At 45.6% G+C, this 27,080-nt stretch overlaps 2 protein-coding genes across 2 annotated transcripts; one reads left to right on the top strand and one right to left on the bottom strand.

Moving 5' to 3' along the window:
* Nucleotides 1-961: 961 nt before the first annotated feature.
* Nucleotides 962-10,924, bottom strand: CGRRF1 (cell growth regulator with ring finger domain 1). The gene is made up of 6 exons (XM_050336616.1): nucleotides 10,774-10,924; nucleotides 7,329-7,468; nucleotides 5,527-5,704; nucleotides 5,191-5,338; nucleotides 2,688-2,795; nucleotides 962-1,783 (listed from the first exon to the last, which is right to left on the bottom strand). Exons 1-6 carry the CDS (start codon nucleotides 10,875-10,877, stop codon nucleotides 1,433-1,435), a joined length of 1,029 nt encoding a protein of 342 aa, XP_050192573.1. The 5' UTR covers nucleotides 10,878-10,924; the 3' UTR covers nucleotides 962-1,432.
* A 2,283-nt stretch (nucleotides 10,925-13,207) lies between these two features.
* Nucleotides 13,208-25,463, top strand: GMFB (glia maturation factor beta). The gene is made up of 7 exons (XM_050335541.1): nucleotides 13,208-13,290; nucleotides 15,760-15,856; nucleotides 16,250-16,299; nucleotides 17,245-17,296; nucleotides 18,308-18,388; nucleotides 19,320-19,393; nucleotides 21,666-25,463. The coding sequence occupies exons 1-7, from the start codon at nucleotides 13,288-13,290 to the stop codon at nucleotides 21,735-21,737; spliced, it is 429 nt and encodes a 142-aa protein (XP_050191498.1). The 5' UTR covers nucleotides 13,208-13,287; the 3' UTR covers nucleotides 21,738-25,463.
* Nucleotides 25,464-27,080: the final 1,617 nt, after the last annotated feature.

Raw genomic sequence — 27,080 nt, 5'->3', positions numbered from 1 at the left:
TGCTGATCCAGGTTTCTCTGGAAATCTGTGGCTACATCCATCAATTCCCCACCTCCACCTGCCCTTTACAACCAACCGTTGCTCTTCCCACCACCCCAGTCCTTCCCTCAGAGGTAACTGCCAGGAGTTTGGAAGCAGGGTCAGGGCAAACAGTAAAAGAGAAGGATAAATGGTGAAGATGGAATACCTTTGAGTAGGGGAAGCTCCTTTCCTGGTTTGCAGCACCTTGTGTGGACCCTGGAGCTGCAGGAGAGGGCAGCTGGAGCACGGCTTTCCCTGCCTGAGCCTGAGCAGCTCTCCTGGAATTGGATGTGAGGAAAAGCTGCAAGGGAACAAGAGGGATGACAGAGAGCAGCTACTCCCCATTTTTACAGGTTCTGAGGAGCACTTTGTCTTATGTGAGCAGCTGTGAAAGTCAGCTGGTCTGTCCTGAGGGGAATTTGTGCCTCTCTTAAGAAACAAACCACTTTCTCAACAGCTGTTTTTATTGCTTTTGCCAATACACCACGGAAAGAAAAGAAATAATTTTCTGCTATTCTTTAGCTTCTTTGTTAGGCCACATAAATTCCCTGATAAAGGTAACTGGTTAACTTTGCATCCAAGCTGACCAGGCAAGTGAAAAGAGTTGGAAATGTCACAGAGCACCACAAAACTGCCCAAGTCACCACCCTGGGGAGTGATTAACCAACATTTGCACGGGGAATAAGTTCTTACAGGCGTTGCCAACAAGACTGGAAGTCTGTGCCTCAAGATGTCATAGCAAGGGCTCAGGCTTGAAAGTGTCACCAACGTGTAGCTCAGGAATAATCAACAGAAATCTTTCCAAAGGGCTTTGGCTGAAGTCCCTCACACACACACACACACACAGATCCTTCAAACCAGCCAGAAAGTGTCCTGAACCCCTCTAACTCCCAGCTCGTGCCACAGTCCAGACTTCAGCTACAAAATAAATACACAGGGGTTAACAATGAATAATATTTACTTTCCTTCATATGGTACATTCTGTAAAGTGCTAAGTTCCTAAATTACACCAAGTTAAGATGACACATGGCTCTAGTATTTTAAATACAATAAATATAGAAGGAGCTGTGTTCAGCTGCACTTGCAAGTTTTTATTCTTTTTTTAGTAGACACACTAAATTTAGTAGTCGAAATAGCCTCCAACAGTGCTCCAAGAAAAACTAGGAAGCAGTTATAAATAAAAATCACATCCTTCAGAGACATCCTACGCACTTCTCCTGTCCACATTGCACACCAGCACGGCGCTCCTGCGAGCATATGGAGCGAGGAAAAATAAGGAAGCTGAAAATTACCTGACAATAAAAAGCAAAAAACCCTACAAGTTACTGCTACATATCCTCCCATAAACAGTCTGGCTTCCACATTTAATCTCAGTGCACACAGCCCCAGGTCTTCTCATTTCTGTCTCCCGTTAAAAGACTCTTGCAGGAAGAACATCTTGCGAGCCATGGGCCAACTCGTCTTCGTCTTGCTCCTTTCTGCTGCAGAGTGGGAAAGACTCTTGGACAAACTGCCTGCACATGGGACACTGCTGGAAATACCTGACACAGCCATCACACAGACAGGTGTGCCTGCAGGGCAGCAGGACCCAGTTCACGGGGCCATTCTGGCAAACAACGCAGTCTTTGCTGTTTTCCTCCTGCAGCTCCGGTTCGTTCCCGGCCAGCCCCTCCTTCTCCAGCAAGGCCCTGTCAATGCTGCTCTTCCCAGGGAATGTGCTGCTCGAGGACGGTGCAGGGCTATTTGCAGACATGAAGAGTTGCTAAAATACACATAAGCAGGAGTGTTTAGAAGTCAGAAAATCTGCTCCAATCCCTGCACACACAGACTCACACGTGCAATGGAAGTTCCCCTGGGTCGCTTCCCCAGTGCCAGACCCTGTGTGGGCCCTGACAGCTGCCTGGCCTTCAGTAACAGGCACTTCAGAGGCATAAAAAAAAAAAATCACATAAAACACTGGGAAAACATTAAGGATAAGCCATCAGATCCTGGCTGTATCAGATGAACATCATGCATGAACTTCACCAGGAGGTTTTGAGCAGCTCGGGTTCGTTTCTGGTCTATCAGTCCCTGTGCCCAGAGGGATCTTCCATCCATCCCTACCAAAGTTACATCCACCACGCTGTCAAGTCCACTTCACTCAACCCATTCTGCTCTTGCTCATTTTCCAATCCCCTAACTCTTTTATTTTTTTTTGTCTTATTTTACGTGAAGCACAAATCCTTCTGGGTACGACTCCCGACCTCGGAGCACGTACTGCAGGAAAGAAGGAATTTTTAAAAGCGAGTTTCTCCTGAAACTTTCTTGATTGAAAGGGGAATTTGGGAGAAAGAGCTGGTTTGAGTGACTAGCAAGGAAATAATTATTCTGGAGAGAAGAAGCGTTGAACAGCTCATTTCTTCTACCGCTTTACAAAGTGGACACAACCTAGGACTCCTAGACTAGAAGCAAGTAATTTCTCCAGGAAATCTTGAATATTTTCACAGAAAATATTTCTGTACAGTAAGTTCCTCGGGAACTACTTAGCTGATAAAATATTTTTAACTACCATCCAGTTCTTTGCATGACAATAAAAGCCTTGTACTAATTTAGGCTCCCGAAAGCCCACACGAACTAAACTTAACGCTGTCACACAAGCGAAACAAGACTCTCTGTGCGTGTCTTACCTTCAGATCATGGTATTGACCTTGAGCCAGGAGGAGATACTGGTATAATATTCTGCAGGAAAGTCTGTAGCTTTCATCAGGAATGTGAATTACAGCCACCATTGCAATCTGCAGGCAGAAAAAAAAGCCGTGTTTAGTGACTTTCCCTCTGGTTGTATCGCCCTGTGGAGCCAGGCTGGGAGAGCTGGGGGTGTTCAGCCTGGAGAAGGGAAGGCTCCAGGGTGATCTTAGAGCCCCTTCCAGGGCCTAAAGGGGCTCCAGGAGAGCTGGAGAGGGGCTCTGGAAAAGGGATGGAGGGACAGGACAAGGGGGAATGGCTTCACACTGCCAGAGGGTTAGATGGAATACTGGGATGAAATTATTCCCTGGGAGGGTGGGCATGAGGCCCTGGCACAGGTTGCCCAGAGAAGCTGTGGCTGCCCCATCCCTGGAAGTGTTCCAAGGCCAGGTTGGACGGGGCTTGGAGCAACCTGGGCTGGTGGAAGGTGTCCCTGCCCATGGCAGAGGGGTTGGAATGAGATGGGCTTTAAGGTGTCTTCCAACCCAAACCATCCCAGGATGCCAGGATTTGGCATCCCCTGGTACGGCCTCTGACCTACCTAATCCAGGACAACCAGGAATTCAACAGTGTTGACTTCAAGCACAGATCACAAAAAAAAAAATATGCTGGGTTAAAAGATAAATTTTGCTGGAAAGGATTCTGGAACCCCATGGTTGTCTTTGGAGGAATTTCTCTGGAAATACAAGCCCTCTAAGCTTGCCTGCTGAGCCTAAACCACCCCCCACCCAGGCCTGCCCAGATTACGTAATAGCCTCTAAAAAGCAGGGAAAAAAGAAAAGTGAAATTCAGTATTATTGTAGTTCCCAGAAGCTGTCGAAAGAGAAATGAAATATAGAAGCTGTTTTGTTGAAAAAAAAAATAAAAAATATTAAAAGCCAAGCAGACTTGCACTTCCAAATCCACACACGGCTAATTAAACAGAGAGTTTAAATGTGTCTGTACCTGCACATATGGATTTGTACTAACTGAATTCACTGTTCTGTGGGGAAAAGGTCTTTTTTTTTTTATTAAATCACAGCACCTGAGATCTGAGCTTCTTTCAGCTTAGCCCTGCCAGTCTCCAAATAATTTCTGCTACTTTTATACATGGCCATGCTACTTTTCTGGAGCTGGAGGAAAGTCATGGCACAAAACCAAATGGGGATGATCTGGATGACAAAACCAGTTAGGATGAAAATTAACCCCCCTCAGGAAAGATATAGTGGGAAATCAGAGCCCCCAAGAAAGAGATACTGGAGTACCATCAATAGTGATGGACACACACACAGAGAACAATGCAGAATGGTTGCATCATACTGGCAAATATCCTTTTCCACAGTATATTTGTATTTTACAAGTTTGTTTCAACAAACCAGATGTGATTCTGACATTTGCCTGGCAAGGACACGGTGGAGTTACTCCTTGACCAGATTTACAGATTCTGGATGAGCTCCTTTCCTCCAAAACCAGAGGAAAAATAACCCCCCAAACACACTCTCTTTCCACCCCTTTCTGCTATGCTGAGGAACAAAAGAGAGGTGTTACAAAGTCATCTCCATGCTAGTGTCAAACACATTCAAATATTAAACTTACAGTCTTTATATTAAACTATAAAAATGTATACATATCCACATAAAAATTTATTAATCTGGGGGAAACACCTCGAGCAGGATCAGGAGGGAGCAGGGCAGGTGACAAGAAGCCAAGGACAGGCATCACCTGGAAAGAGGACAGATTTCCCTGGCACTGCTGTGATCACAGTTTCCAGATGAATGCATGGAACAGTGTTCAGTGAATTTCGGGATTTGTGTTACTGTTCAAGCAGTTGGTGCTAAAACATAAAAATAATCTCAAATAATTCAAAAAATAATCAATTTAGGGTACAGAAAGGACATTGAGCTGCAGGTGCCAAGGCTGAAGCTGCTTTAACAGCAGGAGATTAGGAGGAGACCCTTTTTTGGGGGAGCTGGGTATCTCCTGTCAGTCTGTACCTTCACCCCTTCCTGCAATTCAGCTCCTGAGACAGAGCTGCATGGCACAGACCTGTGGCAGAAAGGGGATTTCTGTGTTTCCAACAGCCAAGTCAGCAATCAGCTCTGTATCTGTGCCAGGCATTAAAAAAAAAACAACCCTCCTGCCTCGCCAACAGAATCCAAAATTCCTTATCGGTGCAAGAGCTCCACCTCAGGTCTGTGTGATCTGGAAAATCAGAGTACCAGCTGACTGACCTGCCACAACCCTCCTTCCTCTGGCCACAGGGACCTTGGCACGCAGGGGCTTTGGGAGATAAGCACCTTTTAAATATATTAAAATCATCCTTTTTTTTTTTTTCCTCCACGCTGCTCAGGAGACACCAGCGACAAGCGAGGCACAGGGAAGGGAAGCTGCTTTATTCAAGCCTCTCTCCTGAAACATTCAGACCTCAAATACAGTGACCCTAAAATATATTCTGATACCACTTACAATGTCATAAATTTCTCTGTCTTCCTCATCTGCCAACGTCAGCAGCGCTACCAAGGGATAGCGAGATCTGGGCACGGGGCCAAAATCCACAACTTGAGCATCTTCTGGTAACTGGCAATACTTCTCCTCCTTGTCATTTTTTTTAATGCTTTGTCTGTGTCAAGGGAAAACAATCGGCGTGGCTGCAGTTGCAGTCAAACCTAGCGTCTGCACACAGAATATTTGCCACGGTATTTGTTCACAAAACACACGAAATCTCAACACCCCCCCACTTCCCCACCAAAAAAATCAACGTAATTTGTCAAAACAGAAAAGGGTAAAAAAAGAAAAGGATACAAGTACTGTTGCCTGTAGAGGTACTCGTTGTACAGGGCATCCTCCAACGCCTGAGGAGTCTTTATCCTGAAGCAGTAGACGTGTTTCTGCAGCGCTTCGTGGAGTTTCTGGACGCTGCAGCCCCAGTAGCAGGTGAGGACACAGTCCTCCAGACAGTCAGGTGTCAGGGTTACACCCTCTGCGAGACAGAAGAGAAGGGTTTCAGGAGCTCAGCCACACGAGGGAATTCTGGAATTGCCAAGTGTAGCTTCTCAAAGAGCAACAACCAGAAAACAACTTCACAGAGTCACAGAAGCCCAGAATGGTTTGGGTTGGAAGGGACCTTAAAGACCATCTTGTTCCACCCCCTGTCACGGGCAGGGACACCTTCCACTAGCCCAGGCTGCTCCAAGCCCCATCCAACCTGGCCTGGAACACTTCCAGGGATGGGACAGCCACAGCTCCTCTGGGCAACCTGTGCCAGGGCCTCACCACCCTCACAGACAACATTTCCATCCCAATATCCCGTCTAACCCTGCCCTCTGGCAGTTTGAAGCCATTCCTCCTTGTCCTGGCACTCCATGCCCTTGCAAAAAGTCCCTCTCCACTTTTTTTGTAGGCTCCCTTCAGGTAGTGGAAGGCTGCAATTGGGTCACCCCTAAAATTACAAACATTAATATAAAATAAATTATTTATCATTACAAGCAAACCTTCTAACAATTCAGACTCAGTTTGGTGTTTATGGAGATGGGGAAGGCAGTGTGAGGAGATAAAACGGCTCATTAAGCTCACAAAAGTAGCACATGCACTTTATGAAGGGTAAATTTTAACCTCTGGTAACACTTTACACACTCACAGGCAGACCCAAGAGCACAAGCCCTGGCCCAAAGTCCATTCCCTCCCCAGATAATGGTATCAATTGGATCACTGGCCTACAAAACTCTCTGTGGTCTCAGAGAACAAGGCTCTTGATCATGCAAAGGGAGGAGAAAAAGATGCACGTGCTCCATTTCTTTACCAAAAATCAAGTACCCAACCCGTCAACTTCTAAACACCAACAGGAGCAGAAGCGCCCAAAGCTCCTGGAAAAAATCCAAACTACCTGAAGATTCAGCTGTTGGGTTTGTTGTGTTGGGGGGTGGGTTTTATGCTGGGGGAGGGGGATAAAACTGCAGCAGCCCTTCCTGGTGCAGTGGGAGGCCCCACATCTGCGTGGGTGGAAGATGCTCAGCTCTGGCTCCTGCTCCCCGGTGACGCAGCAAGGCAGGAATCTCCTTTCCTTACGTGGGTGGTCTCAAGGATGCTAGGAAAGAACTGAACTCTGATCCAAACAGGTACTTAAATTCAGCTTCCACGGAAGCACAAAGAGAAAAAGAGGGAGATTTTCCATTTATCTATTTATTATTTAAAAATAGGGCACTTGCAAACAGTGCTGGAGATCCGGGCTTAGACTTCAGTGGGCGGCACATGTTCCATAACGAATTCCATAGATTCTGTTCAATTTACAGCAACGCCCACAGGAGCTGGTAATTTGCAAATGTTTTAGTGACTTAAAGATCTGTAATAGCAGGAAGGGTTTTATTAATGAGAATTAAGCTGCACTTAAATATCCAAACATTTCGCTTCTTAAAACAGCCTGTCTGTAAGCCGTGAAAAAAAAAATATTTCTGCTGGAATGACGGGAGGAATTATGATCAAGGAAAAGGGTGAGAGCGAGACTGAGGGTGATCTTTAAGGTCCCTTCCAATCCAAAGCATTCTATGATTCTGTGAAGAAAACAGCACCAAGTTCAGGCACCCAAATTGACAAAAATCACATCTGACTTGTTAGCGACGCTGCAGCAGGACGAGGGATTTCCAACCCAAAGGGATTCTTCACTTGTCTCATCCGCTTTTTCAGTACCCTTGTGCTGGATTCTGTTTCCTCTGAGTTCCTCAGGATAACGGGAACACCCAACCCAAACCTATGGGACACAAAACAACAACAACAAGTGGGTTCAGTGTTAGTGTTGACACATTTTATGTTTTTTTTCCCCAGTTCTAAATACCAAACAGCACAACAAATCAGAGCTGAATTGGTTTTCCAGAATATCCGCTTGGATGCATGGATATTTCCTGCCAATCTGACTCCAGCTTTTCGTGGCAGAAGACAGGACACAGGGAATCTTTAAAGGAGGGATGCTTCACTCCTGCTTTTCCAGAAAGGGAATAAAATTCCTGAAGTGGTCAATGCCCTCTAGTGGTAAAGGGTTAGGCCAGAGCTCCCTCCCAGCTGAGTCTTGCACATCCCATCTCAGGATCAGAGCTGGGAAAAAACAAAAATCACTGTTTGCAAAGAAGGAGCAGCCTCGATGGCCTGGGTGCTCCAAAGGAAAACCTTGGAGGAAATCATTCAGCCCCGGGATATTTCCTACAGCCAGCAGGATGTTTGGATGGGATACTAAGATCCTGATTTCCCATTTAAACCTCAGTTACAACCAAATGCTGATGTATTAAATCAGGGGCTCAAAAAGCCTCTGCTTTGAGCCAGAAACCAAGTGCAAGATAGTCAAGACTCTGAATCAAAGCTGAGACACTGAGACCCCTTCAAAGCCAAAACCAGAAGGTCAGACCGAGTGATATTCTGGCCCTAAAAGGATAATGGAGCAAAGGATTAAAAGTTTAAACACCCTATGAGTGAAAATAAATATCAAAGAAAGCAAGGAAGAATAATTTGGAGGAAAGGAGGCTCAGGGGGGACCTTCTGGCTCTCTGCAACTCCCTGACAGGAGGGTGGAGCTGGGGGGAATCGGGCTCTGCTCCCGGGAACAAGGGACAGGAGGAAAGGGAACGGCCTCAAGTTACACCAGGGGAGGTTCAGGTTGGATACTGGGGAAAAAAATTAACTTTTTAAGGTGGCAGCCGTAACCTCCAACATCCAAAAACTCATTAGAGAAGCTTTTCAGAGAAGTCCCAGATATGCAGCCCATGGGAGTCTTTGTTAATGCATTTTAGGAAACATTTATGAATTACCCCAGGCTGTTCCTTTGGTCGCTGCCACCTGTACTGCCGAAGTGATGGCCTGTTCCATGGCTCTGAATTTTGATTTAGGCAACCCTCAGAATGTTGGGTGCTGGAGGGGTGCCCTTTACAGGACTAACAGGGAAAAACACCAGTCAAAAGTGACTTTCAAGTTGAGGAAAATAATTCAAGGGGAAAAAAAAAAACCTCAAAGCCGCTCTCAACAGCAACAACCTGCTCCTGGCAGTGTAATAAATATTTGCCTGTCCAGCAGTAAGTGTGGTGTTTCTGTAAATTTTAAGGTGGCATTCAGTGTAGAGGGATGAATAAAGATACAGTTTCTTTTAATGATCTAACAATCCATATGATGAGCTGGTAAAGGGGAAAATTAATCTCTTCAGGGCAGTGCTGGTTTAGAAAAGGCAGGAGTTTCACTGGGTTTGTCCATGAGCTGACTTCTCCAAAGAGCTGCACTTCCAACAGCTGCTCTGAGCCTTCAGCTCCTCCCAAGCCAAGCATTTACCTCCAGCTAAAAACACAGTGCACAGGCAGCCAGGTGATCTAAATTCCACTCCATCCCTGTGCCCAGGGCACCTGCTGGGCTGGCTCTGGGAGTAATAACCTGCCTGGGCTCTGAGCAGAGCCACAGCTATCCAGGGCTGGCCATGAAAACAGATGCTCCTCCAATCAGCGTGAGGGCTCACAAAGGAGAGCAGGGACATTCCTGAGCAGCTGCTGCTTTCCAGGCTGGCTGACACCACCCCAAACGCATCCACAGAGCAAATTAATGCCAGAAATGATGGGGGAGACAAAAATGGCACCCCAGCAACAGCTCAGGTGCTCTGTGCTCCTGTGACACCATTTCCATTTACAGTGCTCCGTGCGGCAAATGAAGGGTTCAGTTGTTTTCATTGGCAAGTTCAGGAGCACTTGAGCTGTAACTGCAGCTCCAGGCACAGGGAAATTCCTTAGAAGATGCTCCTGGACACGGCCATGGAATGGCAGAGCTCCCTTTGAGCAGCCAGTACCTCTGAGCACCGGCCTGCACGCTCACTTGTAAGTGCCGAGCTCCTGGCTACTCCTCTCCTCGACTGACAGTCCCTCAACACTCTAGCTGGAAGAAAATTTGCATGTATTTCCATAAACTGCAATAACACCGAGTGCAGGTGCACCTGGAATCTCTGATCCTGAAATAAAAACGCCTCTGGGCACTGCTCTTCAACACCCTGTGGCCAAAAAGCAACAACAGGCACGTGCACACACACAAGGATCTTGTGGCACACCTATTTCCACACAGTTTCCAGTTATTATAAACAGGTAAACAATGATTAAATTACAAAAGGATCACTGGTTTGGGGATGGACATGCTGGGGATTTATCTGAATCATGGCCCAGTGTCATCTTTTTCTAAAGATACCTTTAAAGCAAGATGATACTGGTGATAAAGATATCTTCTTTTTTTAAAGAACCGATGAAGTGAAGAAGTGGAGAGAACTGGATGGCAACTTAATACCATCAGTGCAGAGGGACAGAGAGACTTATAAAGAGGATTTCTACCACCTCTGTCCCCAAGCAAACAATGGGGTGGAGCTTCATCCAGCACAAAGAAACGAAAACAAGAAGACCCAGCACTGGGGGAGGAACTGCAAGGCAAGAATTAAACTCCTCATGAAACGTATCTGAAAGGTCAAAAGATGTGCTCTGTTCACCCCGAGACCAACAGAGGCACGTGTGCGAGCCAGCTGGCAGCCAAAAAAAGGCTGTAAACAAGGGAAAAGCCTCTGCATGAAAGGAGTTTTGTGAAGAAATTCCTCCTGTTGTCCAACCTGAAGTTCCCCTTGAGGCACTTTCCTCTCGTCCTGTCCCTTGTTCCCTGGGAGCACATTCCCCCCCGGCTCCCCCCTCCTGTCAGGGAGTTGCAGAGCCAGAAGGTCCCCCCTGAGCCTCCTTTTCTCCAGGCTGAGCCCCCCCAGCTCCCTCAGCTGCTCCTGCTGCTCCAGCCCCTTCCCAGCTCCATTCCCTTCCCTGGACAGTAGCTCAGCACATACAAACACAGACCTTGCCGATATCACGAATAACATTACAAAAAAAACATTCAGAAGAGTTCGGTATTGCTGAAAGAAGGAAAGAGCTTAACGTGATTTAAATCCCATCCAGTTCCAACCCCCTGACAGGGGCAGGGACAGCTTCCCCTAGACCAGGGCGCTCCACGCCGCGTCCAGCCCGGCCTTGTCCCCCGTGTGTCCCCCCCTCCACCCCGAGCACTGACCAGCCGAGGACGACGGCGCTGGTGACGAGGAAGCAGACGGAGACCAGGGCGATGTAGAACAGCGGCGAGTACTCGTACAGCGTCACCAGGAACACGGCGGCCATGGGGCCCGCGGGCCCGGGCGGCGCCGACGCCACTGCCCTCAGCCTGCCAGGAGAGGGGCGGGGCCAAGGGGGCTGAGACTGAAGCCACTGCCCTCACACTGCCAGGAGATGGGCGGGGCCAAGGGGGCTGAGACTGAAGCCACTGCCCTCAGACTGCCAGGAGATGGGCGGGGCCAAGGGGGCTGAGACTGACGCCACTGCCCTCAGTTTGCCCGTTAGAGGGCGTGGCCTAGGATGTGGCCACGCCCACAGTAACGCCCCGAGCACGCTTCGGCACGGTGGGGTTTTAAATGTTTAAATAGCATTGAAATAGTTACATAAAAGGATAGGAAATAAAATAAAATAAAATTGTATTTCGATATTGTTATATGTTAATACTTATTATAGAGTAAAATTTCTTATATAGTGAAATTTATGACATTTTAATATTTATTCTATGTTGTCATATATCATATTGTATGAATGGTATATAGTATATTATATCATTATATTATATTATGTCATTATATTATATTGTTATATTATATTTATTATAGTATATTATAAGATTATATATATTATATTATATAATAATATTATATTTATTATATTATATAATAATATTATATTTATTATATTATATAATAATATTATTTAAATATAAGCTATTATAAGCGATTATATTATAAGCTGTTATAAGTTATTATTATAACTATCATTATAACTATTATTATAACTATATTATTATTATATTATTATAATGTATTATAATGTACAGTTTGAAATATGCATGATAGTAATACATGTATTATACCATATATATGCCATACATATTAAATCATAATAATTCAGAACAGCAGGTATTGTATTATTTGATACAATGAAACACAGCTGGAGTCTAAATCGCTAATATAATTAATGCAACCTCTTAAATAATACAGTGAAATGTTGATATTTATGTTGAGAATATTGATATATTGGTAAGGAAAATATGGACATGCACCTCTCGGCAAGGGTTGTCTGCTCCATCTGGAGATCCATCTCCTGGTTTGCACAGCTCTGGGTGGGGGACCAATTTTTCCAACAGAATGTTAACATATTTACAGTTACATATATACAGTTAACATACACATGGGCCCACATGAGGTGTGAGCATGTTATATATATACATACATCTGTGTCTATATTTGAGTTATAACTATACAGGATTTCCACGGATAAATGAACTAACTACAGTGTTAATCTATATACAGTTATATAAACACAGGGGCCCACAAGCACAGCTCTGTGTGTGAGCACCTCTTTCAACAGCAGTAGAGCTGTGCCTTCCTGCACACACCCATCATCACTGCCTTCTTTTCCTTCCCTTCCAGCATCATTTTCCTCTTCATTTGCAGCAACACTGGAGCCGCCTTCTTTATTTCCATCATTGGTGTCTTCCTCCACACTTGTATCATGGCTTTCTGCTTCTCCCTTTGCAACAACACTGTCTCCTTGGACTCCCTTCTCCTTCATCCGAGTGTTTTCCAGGGCCAGGAGCTGGACTTGATGATCTGTGGGTCCCAGCTCAGGACATTCCATGATTTCATGGAATCAACAGCTTCAGTTTTGTCATGTGTTTGGCATTCCCACGTTTCTGTGGCGTTTGCTGAAGCCTCTTGGTGAAAAATCTACATTTATCTTATAAATCTGGTGTCATTTATACAATTCACAAGAGGCTGTACTTTCTCTGAGTGAGTAAAGCAATATTCTCAAGTCTCAGTATTACGGAATCACTGAAAAGGCATTTCCTCTGCTGTTACAGCAGTTTAAATTCCCAGCAGCACGAAAAACGCCAGATATTCACTCCAGCACCCAGACAGCGAACACCCCACCAGGGAAGAGCAGCGTCCGCCCAGCAGGGGCTGCTCCGATTTGTCCACTTTACTTCCAGAATTATTCTCCGCAACAAGCACCACAAAATCAGCCCAGCTCCTGATTTGCCTCATACGCTTCGGTTTCAGGGCTTTAAAACAGCGCGTCGTTTCGTTTTTAAAAGCACATTGAGGGCTGCCGAGCCGAGCGCGCCCTCCCCTCGAACCTCCCCTCAGGGCGAGGCGGCGCGCGAGGGCGAGCGCGCGGGTTGCCATGGCGAAGGGCGCGGGACGGGGGGGCGGGGCTTTCGGGGCGCCCACCGCGGCAACGGGAGCGGGGCGGGGCGCGCCGCGCGGTCACGTGGGGCCCTCCTTTTCCCGCCCCGCCGCGCCCGTGGGGGGGGTGGGGGGATCTGAAATTACCGCGTCACCCGGGTCGGGCGGCGGTGATTGGCGGGAGGGCGGGAGGAGGGGCGGGGCTTGCCGCGCGCAGGCGCCGTGGCGGGGCGGGGGTCGCGGCCGGGCTCGGCGGTGGCGGCGGCGGCGCGCGAGCGGCGGCGGTTGGTGCGCGCGCCACGATGGTGAGGAGGGGCGAACCGAGGGGAATGCTGAGGGAATTCTGAGGGGGGAACCGGGGGAAAAACCGGGAGGAGGGGATGGGGGTCCCGCGCGCTGAGGTGATGCGCGATGGAGTGGTTCGGAAGCGTTTCGTGGGGTAAATGGTGGAGTAATCAGGGAAAACGCGTGATGCGAGCTCCAGGGAGCTGGCTGTGTGTGTCTGTGAAGCGATCGGTGGCTCGTTCTGTTCGGAGCCGGTCGCTGCGCGTCCTGGTGCTGTTTTCGGCTAATTCGCCGAAGAACGTCTGATTGTTGCTCGTGGGAAGTCGTTCGCCCGAGTGGTGGGTTTGGAGCTGTGGATGTGGCTGGAACAAGGGCGGGCTGGCGGATAAATGTGGGGGTAGTTTGCCTTAGTGCTGGTTAACGGGTGAAGGGTTGGCCATGGAAGAAGGAAGGAACGTGGTTGTAGTGAAGGTTTGGGTAAACCCCTGTGGAAGGAGCATTTGCAAGGCAAATTGGACCGAGTCTTGGGTTCCTCTGGTGAAAGGAGAGAGCCCTTTCACATCTGGGCAATTCGGGTTTCCTGTCAGACGCTGGGCTCAGGGAGCGATGCAGGGAATCCCCCCCGTGGCGCTGGCAGCTGTGCCCCTGTCTGTGCAGCAATCCTGCCTTGGCTTCCTCGGGTTTTTATTGAGCCAAGCGCTAGGCAGCCGGCTCAGCCCCGATAAACAGCCTGGCTCTGATGGCACCGAGTGTTCTCCTTCGAATTCCCTCGGGGAATTGTTTTTTTTGTTCGGCCGCACAGGTGGAGCGAGGGCAAGGCTTGTCTGCTGGGAGAAACTGCTGAGCCCAGAGGATTGGGAGGGAGGCTTCCTTCGGGAAAGGGCATTTCATCCAGAGTGTAACCCCAGCTTTGAAAGGCAGCCCTGAATCATGCTGGTTTTTTAATTTTCTATTTTTATTTTCTGTTTTTAATAGAGACCTCCTGAGTTGGTATTAGTGACGTCTCATGCAAAATGTAAATTCAGCTGTGAAATGCAGCCCTGAGTTTTGCTGGGTTTTTAAAATAGTTTTTAATAATTTTTTTCCCCCTGTATTAGTGAGAGTGGATATTAGTGACTTTTCCCAGAATCACTCAGTTAGGTTGGAAAAGACCTCTGAGATCATCGAGCCCAACCTGTTTGGATCAGAGGGATCCATTTGTGCATCAGAGGGAGCCAAGAACAATCCTTAGGGAAAAAATAAGGCAAAATAAAGGAGTCTGCACATTCTGTGCCTGAGCTGTGCTGTCACAGCAGAGCCTGGTTTCCTCTCCAGCTGTCCAAAGGAAGCAGAGAATTTGTGCCAGAATTTGGTCAAGGTGGAGATCTTTTCAGGACTGACAGCAAACATGGGATATGGGAAGTGGGGAAGCAGAGCCACCCCTCTGCTTTTTGAGGGGAAATCTCACAAATAATGGTGAACACAAGGAGATAGAACGGAGAACTTAAATAGCAACTTCTGGTTTATGAGCAGTGATTTCTCTCAGTGAAAGAGCTCCTTATTAAGAGTATTTAATAGGTGAATAATTGCACTATGTTTTTTCTTTGAGGAATTTTTTTTTGGGAAACCTTGAAATACAGTCATTTTGGCCCAAAAGCCACGATGCCTTAGAAGTTTACAAATACAATACAAGCTGAAAATATTAAATAACTCTTCTTTATCTGGCTGGCATGAACCTCTTGGATAGAGAGGTTGTGTGTCTAAAATGCGGCTCAGGAAGTGGCCGTGGTTGGCTTGGTGCAGTTCAGAAATTGCACGTACAAGGCAAGATAACCTGCATGGCTGCTTGTGAAATAATGATTTCCTTCCTCATCTCCAGCATGATGACTAATGTGTTATCTGGGCATCTCTGCTGACAGCTTGGTGTGCACAGGGGGGAAAAAAAGGCTGCATGTTTTTTGGTTAAAACGCCTTAAATGCTTTGTGTGTAAATCTCCAAAGTTCAATTAGTGTTTCTGTGGGTAAAAATAAGCAGTGACCCTTAATCACTATGTTCTTCTGCAATATTAATAGTAGCTCCTATTATTTCAAGGGCTTCAATTTCTTTACCCCGTTTACTGACCCTCCAAGGGGCTCCCTCATTTCAGGACTTGGCAAAGTGTAAAATTTACTTCTAAGTGCAGAAGTATAAAATCTACTTCTGAAATGTAAACTTTACTTCTGAGAGCTGTGATAATAATCCCACTTCAGAAAGAGTTAATAAAATATTCCTAATTAACTGCATGGCTTTGAGGAGGGATATTTAAACAGATAAATGCTCTCTTAATGTGTTGGATTTTTTTTTTTTTTAAATCTGGTTTATGTGATGTTCTGAAACTTTGGCCAACTGCATGCAGGCCCACTTCAGCAGGGTTTGTGCACACATCCGTGTGACACAGGGATTTCTTTTCTGGTTTACTTTCCAGAAAGATTTATCTCTCCCTCCCCCGTGCCCTCTCCTTTTTTTGCAGAGTGAATCTCTGGTGGTTTGTGATGTTGCTGAAGACCTGGTGGAGAAGCTGAGAAAATTCCGGTTTCGCAAGGAGACCAACAACGCTGCCATTATAAGTGAGTTCCAAACATGCCTGACAAAAATTGCCCACAAAGTCCTGTCTCCTCTTCTCCTCCCCCTGTACCGTTGCTGCTGGGACAGGTGAATGTGAGCCAAGAGGATGTTTGTTGTAGGAGCTGCACTACTTCCAATTCTGCCTGTAATTTGAACACCGAAACAGTGCTGTTCTTACGGTACGAGACTCCATCTGCTCTGAGCAGAGTATTTATGGGTAATTACGGCTCAGAGTCTACCACTGTTTGTGAAATGATTTTGGGAAGTCATGGGACGTGCTGAAGAAGCAAAGCAGAATCACAAGGGCTGTAATTGTTGAATGCTAAAAAGCTTCTGCATCCATTGTATAAATCGATCGAAACCAACATTGATCTGTGTTTTATTTTGATTTATAGTGAAAATCGACAAGGATAAGCAGTTGGTGGTGCTGGATGAGGAGCATGAGGTTTGTTAAATGAATTGTAAATAAGAGTATCTTCAGCCTGCAATATATTGTTGTCTCTAAGGTACTGCCTTAGTTTCAAATTGTTATCAAACTCTTAATCTAATTTGGGTCATGAGCTTATTTAAATGCATGGTCACTCTGCATGTAAAGCACAGCACCATTAATAGTGAAACTATGCAGAAGCAATTGAGTTGACTAATTAACTGCACACTAAAAAAAAAAAAAGTTATTTTTAAAGCTGTTTTAACTGTGTAAAAAGCATCTTTGGCACCTGCTGGCTTTTTGAAGAGATTTCTGCTGTGTTTCCACGTAGATCTGCACATTTGCCTCTGAGCTGGTCTGCCATCAATTAGAAGCAGGATTGCTAATCCCCTGCAGACTCTAAATTTGATGGGTGGCATAATAAGGTCAGCCCAGTGTGTGGTGTTTCTTAATGGTCCATAGGGCAAAATTAAATCCTTCCCAGGGATTTGAGCATTAACCATAGCTCTTGTTCCCTTAGAACGTAGAAGTTAATGTAAAATTTAAATAGAATGGGGGCTCCTTTTTGATTGCTGAAGGAGGAAGAACTGAATTTCTCAAATTTTTCATTTATGTAGCTGATTTTAACATACTTTTTGGTGTGTGCTTGCTCACTTCTGTTTAGCACTAGAGTTAGCAAAGTCTGGTAGCTGCCAACATAGCCAACTAGAGCCAAAAGTGTTTGCTAAACTCATTATGCCTAAAATAGGGATGATTATTCATGCTAACATTAATTCTGTGTTTAGTCATAGGACTCTGTTGGCACACAAGTGTTCCCAGACTGCTCTAGTAATTTGGGAGGTCATGATCAGTTCACCTGTAGATGTACATCTGCCTTGCAGGTGTTTCACTGTCCCTTATTCTGCTTTAACCCTCCAGTGCAGGACCATTTGCTCAAATATTGCTTGTGTTTAATGTCACCAGGGTATTTCTCCTGATGAGCTCAAAGATGAGCTGCCTGAGAGACAACCTCGATATCCTTCTCACGCTGCTGCCGTTTGGTCTTACTCACTGCTGGAAGCTGCTCAGAACGTTGGACTTCACCTTTTTAGGCCAATACTTGCTGTGATTTTACCGATGCTTTATTTGTGAGATAATCCAGGGATCCGTTCTAAGGGTGCCCTGAACAGTTGTCCCACTTGTTGAAACAATGACTCATTTAAGCCTTTCCTGAGATTTTATTCCCTTTTAGACTATATAATGTTTGGGGAAGTAAAGCCAAGCCACGCTGCTGGTAATGTAAAGAAGTGAGTAAAATGTACCAGTTCGTGGCTGCTTCTAAATATAGAAGTGTGTCTGTGTAGCTCAGGATGTGTTTTGGTTCTTTCTTAGGATGTGGCTGTTGTTTTGCTGCAGTTACTGATTCTGGCATTGCTGTGGGCATGTGATCTGGGGAGGAATCCTTGTTTTGAAAGAAAAAAAGAAAAGGGGAACAACAGAGGGACAAGTAAATTATTCTTTAATGAAATAAAAGGGGTACTTAAGTTGTAAGTGAAGAAACTACCTGCCTGCATCAGCCTCCAGAGCTGGCTGGCACCACTCCATGTGCTGTGCTGAATCTTTCCTTTCATGCCCACAGTGCAGTGGGAGGCTGTAAAACAGAAGTCCTGGCTAAAACTGCAGTTCAAATTCAGCAAAACACCTGGAACAACAAACTGCTTGGTCAGCAAAGAAAGAATTGGGCTTTCATTAAGCCCAAACCACACTGGTGGATGTGTGGGAAGTCTTTTTACCAAGCTGGGAGAGGAATATTTGCAATGTGAGGGTGATTTTTAGCCCTAATGGGAAACATTACTGAGAGACAGCCCTCACACTAAGGCAGGGTCAGTTCTGAAAGTCACGCGTGGAAGTGAAAGCAGAACAGTGAAACTTTTATTATCAAATTAAAACATCATCTGAAATGCAACAGGAATTTGTGTCTGCATCAAGGTCAAGGATTATATCCTAATAATCAGTTTCTTAGTTTCTTTAACCTCAGAAAAAACATTTATTGTGTATAGTTACAAGTACCAGCATGAAGATGGAAGAGTTTCTTATCCATTGTGCTTTATCTTCTCCAGTCCAGTTGGTGAGTGAACATTGGGATTGGTAGCTACTGTGTGATGTAAATTTGGGAATATTCTTTGCTGGGGAAGATAAAATTGAGTGCTTAATGCTCTCAGGGAGGTTTTCCTGCCTTTGTGGTTCACATCTAGGGCACTTAGGATGTATGTCTTGCTATCCATGAATATTAGTGACTGGAAGGGCAAGAAATTCCTCATCTCAGAAGGACATGGGAACCCATTTATTTCTGAGGACCTTAACAGTCCTATGCCTTTCATTGTGTCCACAAAAGGAACAGGACTCTGTAAGAGGGTGAGGATGGGATTTGAGAGGAGGGTTTCCTGGGGCCTGGATGCAATGGGCAGCAGCAGAGGATGCCTCCAAACAGGGCTGTGACAGCTGTGGGTGAAAAGGAGGAAAGGAGGGCTCCCTAACCCACATCTGGGCAGGTGAAAGTGCTGGAGAAAGTTCCAGCAGAAACAAGCTGTAATCCTGGATCATCCCAAGTTTGTCCAGAGCAGTTGCTTGCTCTGCTTGTGTCGCAGCAACCTGCAACATGAACTTACCTGGGCAGGGAAGGGTGTGATTTTAACAGAAACCGCATACCCTGTGCCTTGGTTTGGGCTCACAGAGCTGAGTTGCTCCTGGGACTTCCATCTGTGTTCTGTATTGTGATAGTGTGGCTTGCTGGTATTACTGGATTATCCTTGTTATCCTCTGGAAGAAGATAAACTGATTGTATTGTTTTACCACTCATGACTCAGAGCTGGAGTCTCTAAGTATGTGAAACAGTTTAGCAACTAGTGAGCATGTTCTTCTGTAGTTACCTGAGAATCTTCCTATGAATGTCTTCAGCTTTCAGCTTGGAATTTAAAAAAAAAAAAATCTTATTTTTGAAGTGTTGGCAGTCAAAATAACTAATCCAACCCTCTTTTTTTTCTCCCCCATAACTACAGGATGTAAGCCTGAGCAGCAGATGATGTATGCTGGCAGCAAGAATAAGCTTGTACAGACAGCTGAACTCACTAAGGTATAACTGACCACTGAAATAACTGTCCAGGTTGCAGAGGCTGTTTTGTGTCTTGCTTGAAGTGATGGCAAAAAGGGTTTTGTGGGACTTTGTGGTTACAGTGAACAGAATCTGGTTCAGGAAGAGTGAAGGAGGAGCGTGGGGGGGATTTCTGTGGTTTAGGGTACAGAAGAACAGTGTTCTCAAAAATGAAAATATGCACCGATGGACTGGCTGCCTTTACTTTTGGGAATGAATTTATTGATGGAGGAATAGACTGAGGGCTCAGTGTGGTGTGAAGCAGATCAGTTTAGCTGCTTTCTGGGTTTGTGTGCTTGCAGCACAGCCTGCAGAACAAGGAACATGTGCCAAGTGCTGAACAATTTCTTCCTGTACTGTGGTTCCTCCAGTACTGAGACCAGAAGAAATCACTGCATTCACCAGGCCTAGGTGTATGTATATCCTAGACAAGAAATGTCACCTGTTTTTCATTTTGGACATCTTTGAAATCTGTGCTTAATTGACACCTAGAATCCTTAAATTTTTTAGCTTCAAGCAGGAAGGCTTAATAGAGTCAGTAGTCACTTCAGGTTTTTCATACCGTGTGAAATGACTTCACCACTCCACAACAGCAGCACTCCCTTTGGGTGTTCCTTATCCACAAACTGCTTTGGGTTGGAAGGGACCCTAAAGCCCATCTCATTCCTAGCCCTGTCCAACCTGGCCTTGAACTTCTACCTCCTCCAGCTGTAGCTTGTAAGAAAAGACCTCTCTGTTTTAAATTAGACCTCAGGTTGACAGGAGTAAATGGGAAGCAAGCAGAAGATAAGGTGGTGGAAACAATCAGCTCAGCCCCAAGAAATCTTTTTTTAGGTCTGTCGAAACTGCATCTTGGAGGCCTGAGAACTGTGATAGAAAGGAGGAAGAGAAGACAGTTCAGTAAGCGAGAGAGAAGGGTTGGTAGGAAGAAGGTGAAAGCCTGGGCAGTAGCTCAGTTGGAGTTACTTTCACCTCTGAAATAGGAGAAATTCAGTCTGAAAGCTTCTGAATGCAAGCCCAGGAGCAGATATAGAAGTCCATGATCACCTTCCTTCTGAAGCTGGAGAAGACAGCCTGTCTCCAGTTGGGGTTGCTTGCTTGCTCTTCAAATGGGCTTTATTCTTGCCACTTGCTGAGCTGTGTTTTCATTTTGGCTCATGCTGTGACTTCCTCCTGGTGTGATTTCTGTGTGTGACTCAGCTGAGTCCTCTCATTTTTTCAGTGACTTGCATATTGGCTTGGCTTCTGTTAAGCTGTTCTGTTCTTACAATGCTGAATTTTGGGGTTCCTCCAGTTTGAAGGTCTGTGAATTTGTACAGTTTCCTTCCCTGACTCTTTGGATGAGATGATCCATCTGTGGGCATCTCGTGGACTGCAGTGAGTGCTGCACAATCCACGTGGCTTCTCTTCAAGGGTATTAAAAGCCCAAACCACAACCAGTTCCTTGCCCATGTGGAATGTAAAAAGAGTATATTGGTGCCTTTGATCTTATTTTCTGTTTCAAGGCTGTGTTCAGGGTTTGTTTAAGACTTCACAAAGCTTTGGGTTGGTGGTTTTTAGGTTGTTTTAGGGGGTTGCCCAGAGAAGCTGTGGCTGCCCCATCCCTGGAAGTGTTCCAGGTCAGGTTGGACGGGGCTTGGAGCAACCTGGGCTAGTGGAAGGTGTCCCTGCCCATGGCAGGGAGATGGGCTTTAAGGTCCTTCCAGCTCAAACCATTCATACCATTCTGGGATTCTGTGATTTTTGGGTTTTTGTACAGGTTTTCTATTTTGAGGTATCCCAGGCTTGTTTCTTACAGGTAAAAACTGGATGTTATGGATTTATTTCAGCTCCAAGAAAGAATAATTGTCTTTTGGGCTGAGCAAAATTCCTGAACTTTGGATTTGAATCAGCCTAGAGATGAAATTGTGTTCTTCAAGTAGACAGTCCTGCTGAGATAATACATGTGAGATGGTGCCATTCCAGGGTCATTTTAGAATGTGGTATGTGTGCTGTTCTCATAATTTGAAGGAGAAGAGTGAAGCCTAGGAATAGGAATTAGGAGATTCATGTTCAGGTTACTTTTGTTCATTGCCGTGTTCTCTTGTGTATTTTCCACCGATCTGATCCTTTCAAGAAAGCACCTGAACATTTTGGGGTTGTCCCTGGTGTATTGCAGCTCAGACATCGTGTGTGGGAGGTGCTGCTTGCGTTGTGTTGTTATCCCCTCCCGGTGCCGTCCCCTCGGGAATTGATGCCCTGCCCTTTTGTTTAGGTATTCGAAATCAGAAACACAGAAGACCTCACTGAAGAGTGGCTGCGTGAGAAACTGGGCTTCTTCCACTAAGGAAAACCTCTGTCCTAAGTATTTATGTCCCATCCTGGTGATACTGGAACCAGACATGAATACTTACATCCCAGCAATGCACTGTATTCACAGCTGTCTCCTGCAGTATCTCTCTTGTGCAGAGTTTGTGCAAAGAATAGCAGGTCTGTCTCCTTGAAGTAACAAATCTTTGCAGGTGTTTCCTTATTTGTACCTGCTAAAAGGGAATACTCCTCTGCAGGGACTCCTTTTGCACTCTTGTGACTAATATTTCTGTGACTAAAATAGTTGGGTTCTGGATTTATAACTGTGTACAAGTATCATTTGGAAGCTGACGCTAACTTTTTCTGAGCTACAACTGCATCCTGATGACACACATTAGCCATTTATACGCAGAATTTGTGTACTGTCACTTACTTTTCAGATTTTTTTTGACTTAAAGTCGTCTCAATTTTGAAAGCTACTCCCTGGAATCATTTGGTATTAAAAAGACAAAATCCTTGTACAGCAAATCCATCCATTTATCTTTCCACTGAGTCCATGTGAACTGTCTCAAATTCTCGGAACTAATTTTTGTCATTCCAGCAATTCCTCAGTTGCCTGAGTCAATCTTTCTAAATTTCAGGGCAAAGCTTTGACTGTCCAGTTCTCCTGCTAATACAGTCTCACAGGAACTAGCTGATAACTAAGGGCTGAACTACAACTCTGGTTCCTCTCGTACCAGATTTCTTCTTGCATCTCTAACTTCTGGCACTGTTGAGAAGTTTACCTCTGCTCATTTCCTGTTATCTGAACACCTGGTGATACTGTGTGCCTTTCATTTGTTAGCTTTAAAAGGACTTGAGAATTTTACACTGCCACTTCTTTACAAATTTGGTAAAAACTTTGCTAGAAAAAAAAAATCCAAGTAACATTTCTTCCTAGTGCCTCGTGCTGCAGCTGACATCTGTTAAAACAAAAAGCCAACCTCTTTTTCTTTGAAATTCCAATCATCTGCTCCGTTTGTAGGAGTCAGGAGGTTAAAGCTTTTCATGATAATGAATGATTTGTATCTCTTTTGTTACGAAAGTTGGCCACACGTAGCTTTTGAGTACTTTTAATTACAAATCTCTAACTTTCTTAACCGCTTGTTGGTCAAAATTACATTCCAGATGAAGCTTTTGCATAAAAGCGATCATTCGATTCTCATCATCGACTTAACGGTTCATCTCTTTGAAACAGCGGATCTTCTAATGTGAAAATAGTATTTAACTTTTATAAATGACCAGTCTTTTTACAGGTCTGTTTTATACTGAATAGAGTAGTTGTCTGAGGTGGGACACGCTCAGCCTGTGCCGTGGCAGAGGGGGCACTCACGGGACAGCCTCTCGCTGTGAGTGTTTGTTGTGCTGCTGAACAAGTTATCTGCGTAAGAGCAGCTTCCTGTTGATAACATACCTTAAAACACAGCTGCCCCAACCAATCTGCTCGCTGGGAAGGAATGCAGTGTTACATTTGGAGGCCAGTATTTCGTGCTGTGAAACCTTTGCTGAAAGAAGGGTTGTTTTTTTTCGGTCGTGAACATAACCCTGTGTTAGTGTTACAACACTAATTCCTGCAAGATCACAAGGAATCCGTTTGCAAAGGTCCTCAGTGTTGGTGAATCTCTTCTTAGTTTGATGTTATTGCTCATTTATTTGTATATAAATCTGACTTGAGAGGAGCTTTTCAAAATACATGTTGGAATGATCCAATTAAATCGATCTTTCGGTGCGGGAAAGAAATGCTTGTAATTAAATTCCTGTGTTAACGTAGTGAACTGGAAAAACAATTTCATTTCCCTGGATGAAAAGATGTTGATTATGAAACCGTTGCTTGATCATTCTGTACTGCAAATCAATAAAAACAATGTCTTTTGTGACAAACATTGTATAAACAAGACTTTGGCTCAAAGGATAGCGTCATTCCAAGCATCAGCCTGGAAACAGCAGGAATCTTGGGTGTTTTTGGGATTGTGCTGGAGGTGAGGCGTGTCAAAGTACAGCGTGGGCGAGAGGGGAGAGCTGATGCTTGGAACGTTCAGCTTGATTTGCAGTGGGGAAAACTGGATTAATCGTCTTTGTTGTACTTTGTACACTGGTGGGCTGCCAGCAGCCAACTGCTGCCTGCACAGAAAGAACTGTCCCAGAGGCTGTCTCGGGAGGGAGGGGAGGAGCTGCTGCAGTCAGATGGTTCAGTTTGACTTTTCATCTCTGCACTGCTCCACCTTGGGCCAAGAAAACCCTGCTCCTTCCAGCTGCATCTTCAGCAGAGTTCTTCCACTTCACGTGTTCTCGTGCCTCCACTTCAGCCCTTTCTGCCTTGGGTGCTGCCCCTCCAGCCTTGCAGAGAGCAAACAGACCCTGGTGAGAGTTCAAGCCCAGTTTCTCCTGAGAGGTGATGTTGGTGCTGCTCAGCCCACCAGTATTATTCTCCAGCCAGCCTTGCCTGGCAGCTGTACCCCCTTCCCTCTCTGAGCTGTGCAAGCAGCTGCAGGTGCTCAGAGGGTGTTTGCTGTTCCAGGCTTGTTCTGGTCTCCTTGGTTTTCATGCAGTGTTTTGACACAGCTGTCTGCTGCTAATTGTCCTGGGCTCTTGAGATGCAGGCAGTGCTAATACCTGACTAAACAAAGACATTAATTATGTCCAGATCTTTCCTGTATCAGTCCCACTTGTTTCCATAACATCCTTTTCCCACCTTATCTGTGGCACTGTGTGTTCTGTGCTGCTGCCCCCCCGAGCTCAGTGGGAGGCAGATGTGTCCGTGTCCAGGCCAGGATGTTCCAGTGTAATCACACATTTCTCTTACATTTTCAGACCTCTGAAGAGGGATCTAAAGGACAACATAAATTAACCCACGGGAGCCTTTGTAGCTAAAGGTCTGAGAGTCAGCATTTTCCATTGGCAGCTCCTATTTTTCAGGAGTTAGTAAGTTGGCCTTAAAATCCTTGGCCTGGAGTTAAAGGTCTCTCCAAGGGAGACTTCTGCCACAATTAATCAGGTTTGCTTTAAATATTGACTAGATGGCTGGGACACAGCTCCTGTAGTCCAGTTCACTGATGGTAAGCTGAATTAAAGCATGAGTTTGCATGTCAGCCCATGAAATGGACTTGTAGTGTTTGAATATTTTTAACAAAAAAAAATGTAAATGCTGGTATTTTGATGGTTTAAGTGTATTTGTAGTATCAAGAATGCTGTTTTGATCTATCAAAGGAGGCAATAATGGAGGTGTTGATACCTTTATCACTTCTCCAAAGGAGTGTCTTGTGCACTTGTATCAGGAATCCATTTTTGTATCTTTAACTGTAAAATAGCTGGTCCAGAAATGATGTTAAACTGGTGACAGGGGTCTGACTCAAACAGGCAGAAGCAAGAGTGTTCATTTCCTCACTTCACTGTGCTCCAGAAATAAATACAAACATTTTTTTGGTACAACATGTTAGGACTGTGAAACGGAGCCATGGTGGGACATGGGAGGGGACTCAGTGAAACTCTTGCTGAGTTTGTTCCACGGTCCCAAATCACTGTTGTAAACGGTCTGAGAGGTTCAGGGCCAGGTTTGAGGATTTGGCAGTTCCATGAAAATACCAGTAACCAGTACAACTTCCATATGCTGTTTAGTCTCTGCTAGTTCACATTGCATGTTTACTTTAAACCAAATCTTTTTTTTTTTTTTTTTTTTTGCTAAGCATGGTGCTTGTATTGGTTTAAATAAAATGTTTCATTAAGAGGTTGTGTTGCCCTGTTTTAACTGCAGAGTGGTACGTGGGTGTCCGACAGGGAAAATCTGGGAATGCTGGTATGACCTCCCTCCGTTTCTCAGCTTGCTGGAGCTGTGGAATACAATACAGAGTGCAGGAGCCAACTCAACAGTGTCAGAGTGGCTGTCAAGGAGACCCCAAGGCTTGAAGGAGACAGAGGAATTTAGTTGTACTTTTCCTTCTCATCTCTTTCCTGCCCAAGAAACCACTGGAATAATTTGATCAGAGCACTCCTTTTCCTTATTCTTGCTGTTTCTTCTTTTCATGATCTTTGGAGACCTTTCTCCTGTATTGTTGAAAAAACTGCCCAAGGTAATCCAGGGAATTCAGCCTTGGTACCTGACATGCTCTGTTTGTGCCAACACTGAAGAGCAGGATTAATAGGCCACAAATTAGACATGACAGAAATAAACCCCTTTGCTCCCAGGTGGGAGAGCTCTGTGAGGGAGAAAATGCACAGCTGCTGCAGCACATCTGGCTCCTGGATGGCATCTCGGTCACCAAAGTCACAAAACAAAATCTCTTGACAAAATCTTGGGGGGGGAAATAAAAAGCTGCTATGGGAGCAGAACAGTGCTGCAGAACAGCTGAGTAAAGGAGAGGAAAAAAGGAATAAATAGCTCTCCCACGGGAGGGGAAGGTCACCTGTGTGATCACTGAGTGCTTCACTAGGAAATGAGGCGATGGTTTATTGGTACTGCCAGATCACAGACAGTGAAAACAACAGCAGAATAAAAAGATTTGCCAGGACATCCAGGGATGTGAAGTGAAGGGCAGCTGCTTCCAGTCAGGAAAGGTCACTGACTTGTAATAGTTAAGATGAAAAGGGCAGCTGAGTGGTTAATAAAGTGCAAACCAGAGAAGGGAATGGGAAATAAAACGTGAAACCTGCAGGCAGCAGAACAAACCTGCAGTGTCCCCGCAGTGTCCCACAGCTGGGGCTTTCTCTCCCGGGTGTGTGAAGAGATGCCTTGCCCAGGGCTAGGAGTTTTCTGAGGAGATCCCTTGGCTTGGCAGGGGATATCTCTGGGGAATATCTCTGGGGATAATGTGGAGAAGAGAAGAAACATGGTTGGTTCTGAAGGAGCTTGAAGAGGAATCATAGAATGGTTTCAGTTGGAAAGGACCAGAAAAATGATCTCATTCCACCCCCTTCCACTATCCCAGGTTGCTCCAAACCCCATCCTGCCTGGCCTTGGACACTTCCAGGGATGGGAGCTGGGGCAGTCACTGCCCATGTGTGTTGGAGTCTGAGCTGCCCGTGCCTACTGTTCCGTGTCCCCCACGGGTCATGGAAGTGATTGGAGTACAAGTCTGAGTCCCCAGAGCTCCTCACAGCTCCTCACAGGTGAAGGCCCTGCCACGTTGTTGGGTGCATGTGAGGGTGGGGAAGTCGAGCACAAGCCGGTGAGATACTGAAGTGGTGCCACTGGGAGGCAGAACAGCTGGATATGGAGCAGCCTCGAGGGGAAGAGCTGGTGGGGCTGTGGGACACCCCCGAGGTGTGTAAGAGAGCTTGGGATTTGTTCAGCTGGACTCCTGTATGGCAGGGCTGAGGGTTTAGGGTGGGCCTCACCCCTTGGAAC

This window comes from Myiozetetes cayanensis, unplaced genomic scaffold, assembly GCF_022539395.1.
Source record: "Myiozetetes cayanensis isolate MyiCay16 unplaced genomic scaffold, myiCay2020 scf6-25, whole genome shotgun sequence".
Classification (NCBI taxonomy): Eukaryota; Metazoa; Chordata; class Aves; order Passeriformes; family Tyrannidae; genus Myiozetetes; species Myiozetetes cayanensis.
Note: the sequence above shows the minus strand (reverse complement) of the source record. Positions and strands in the feature narration are given on the sequence as shown.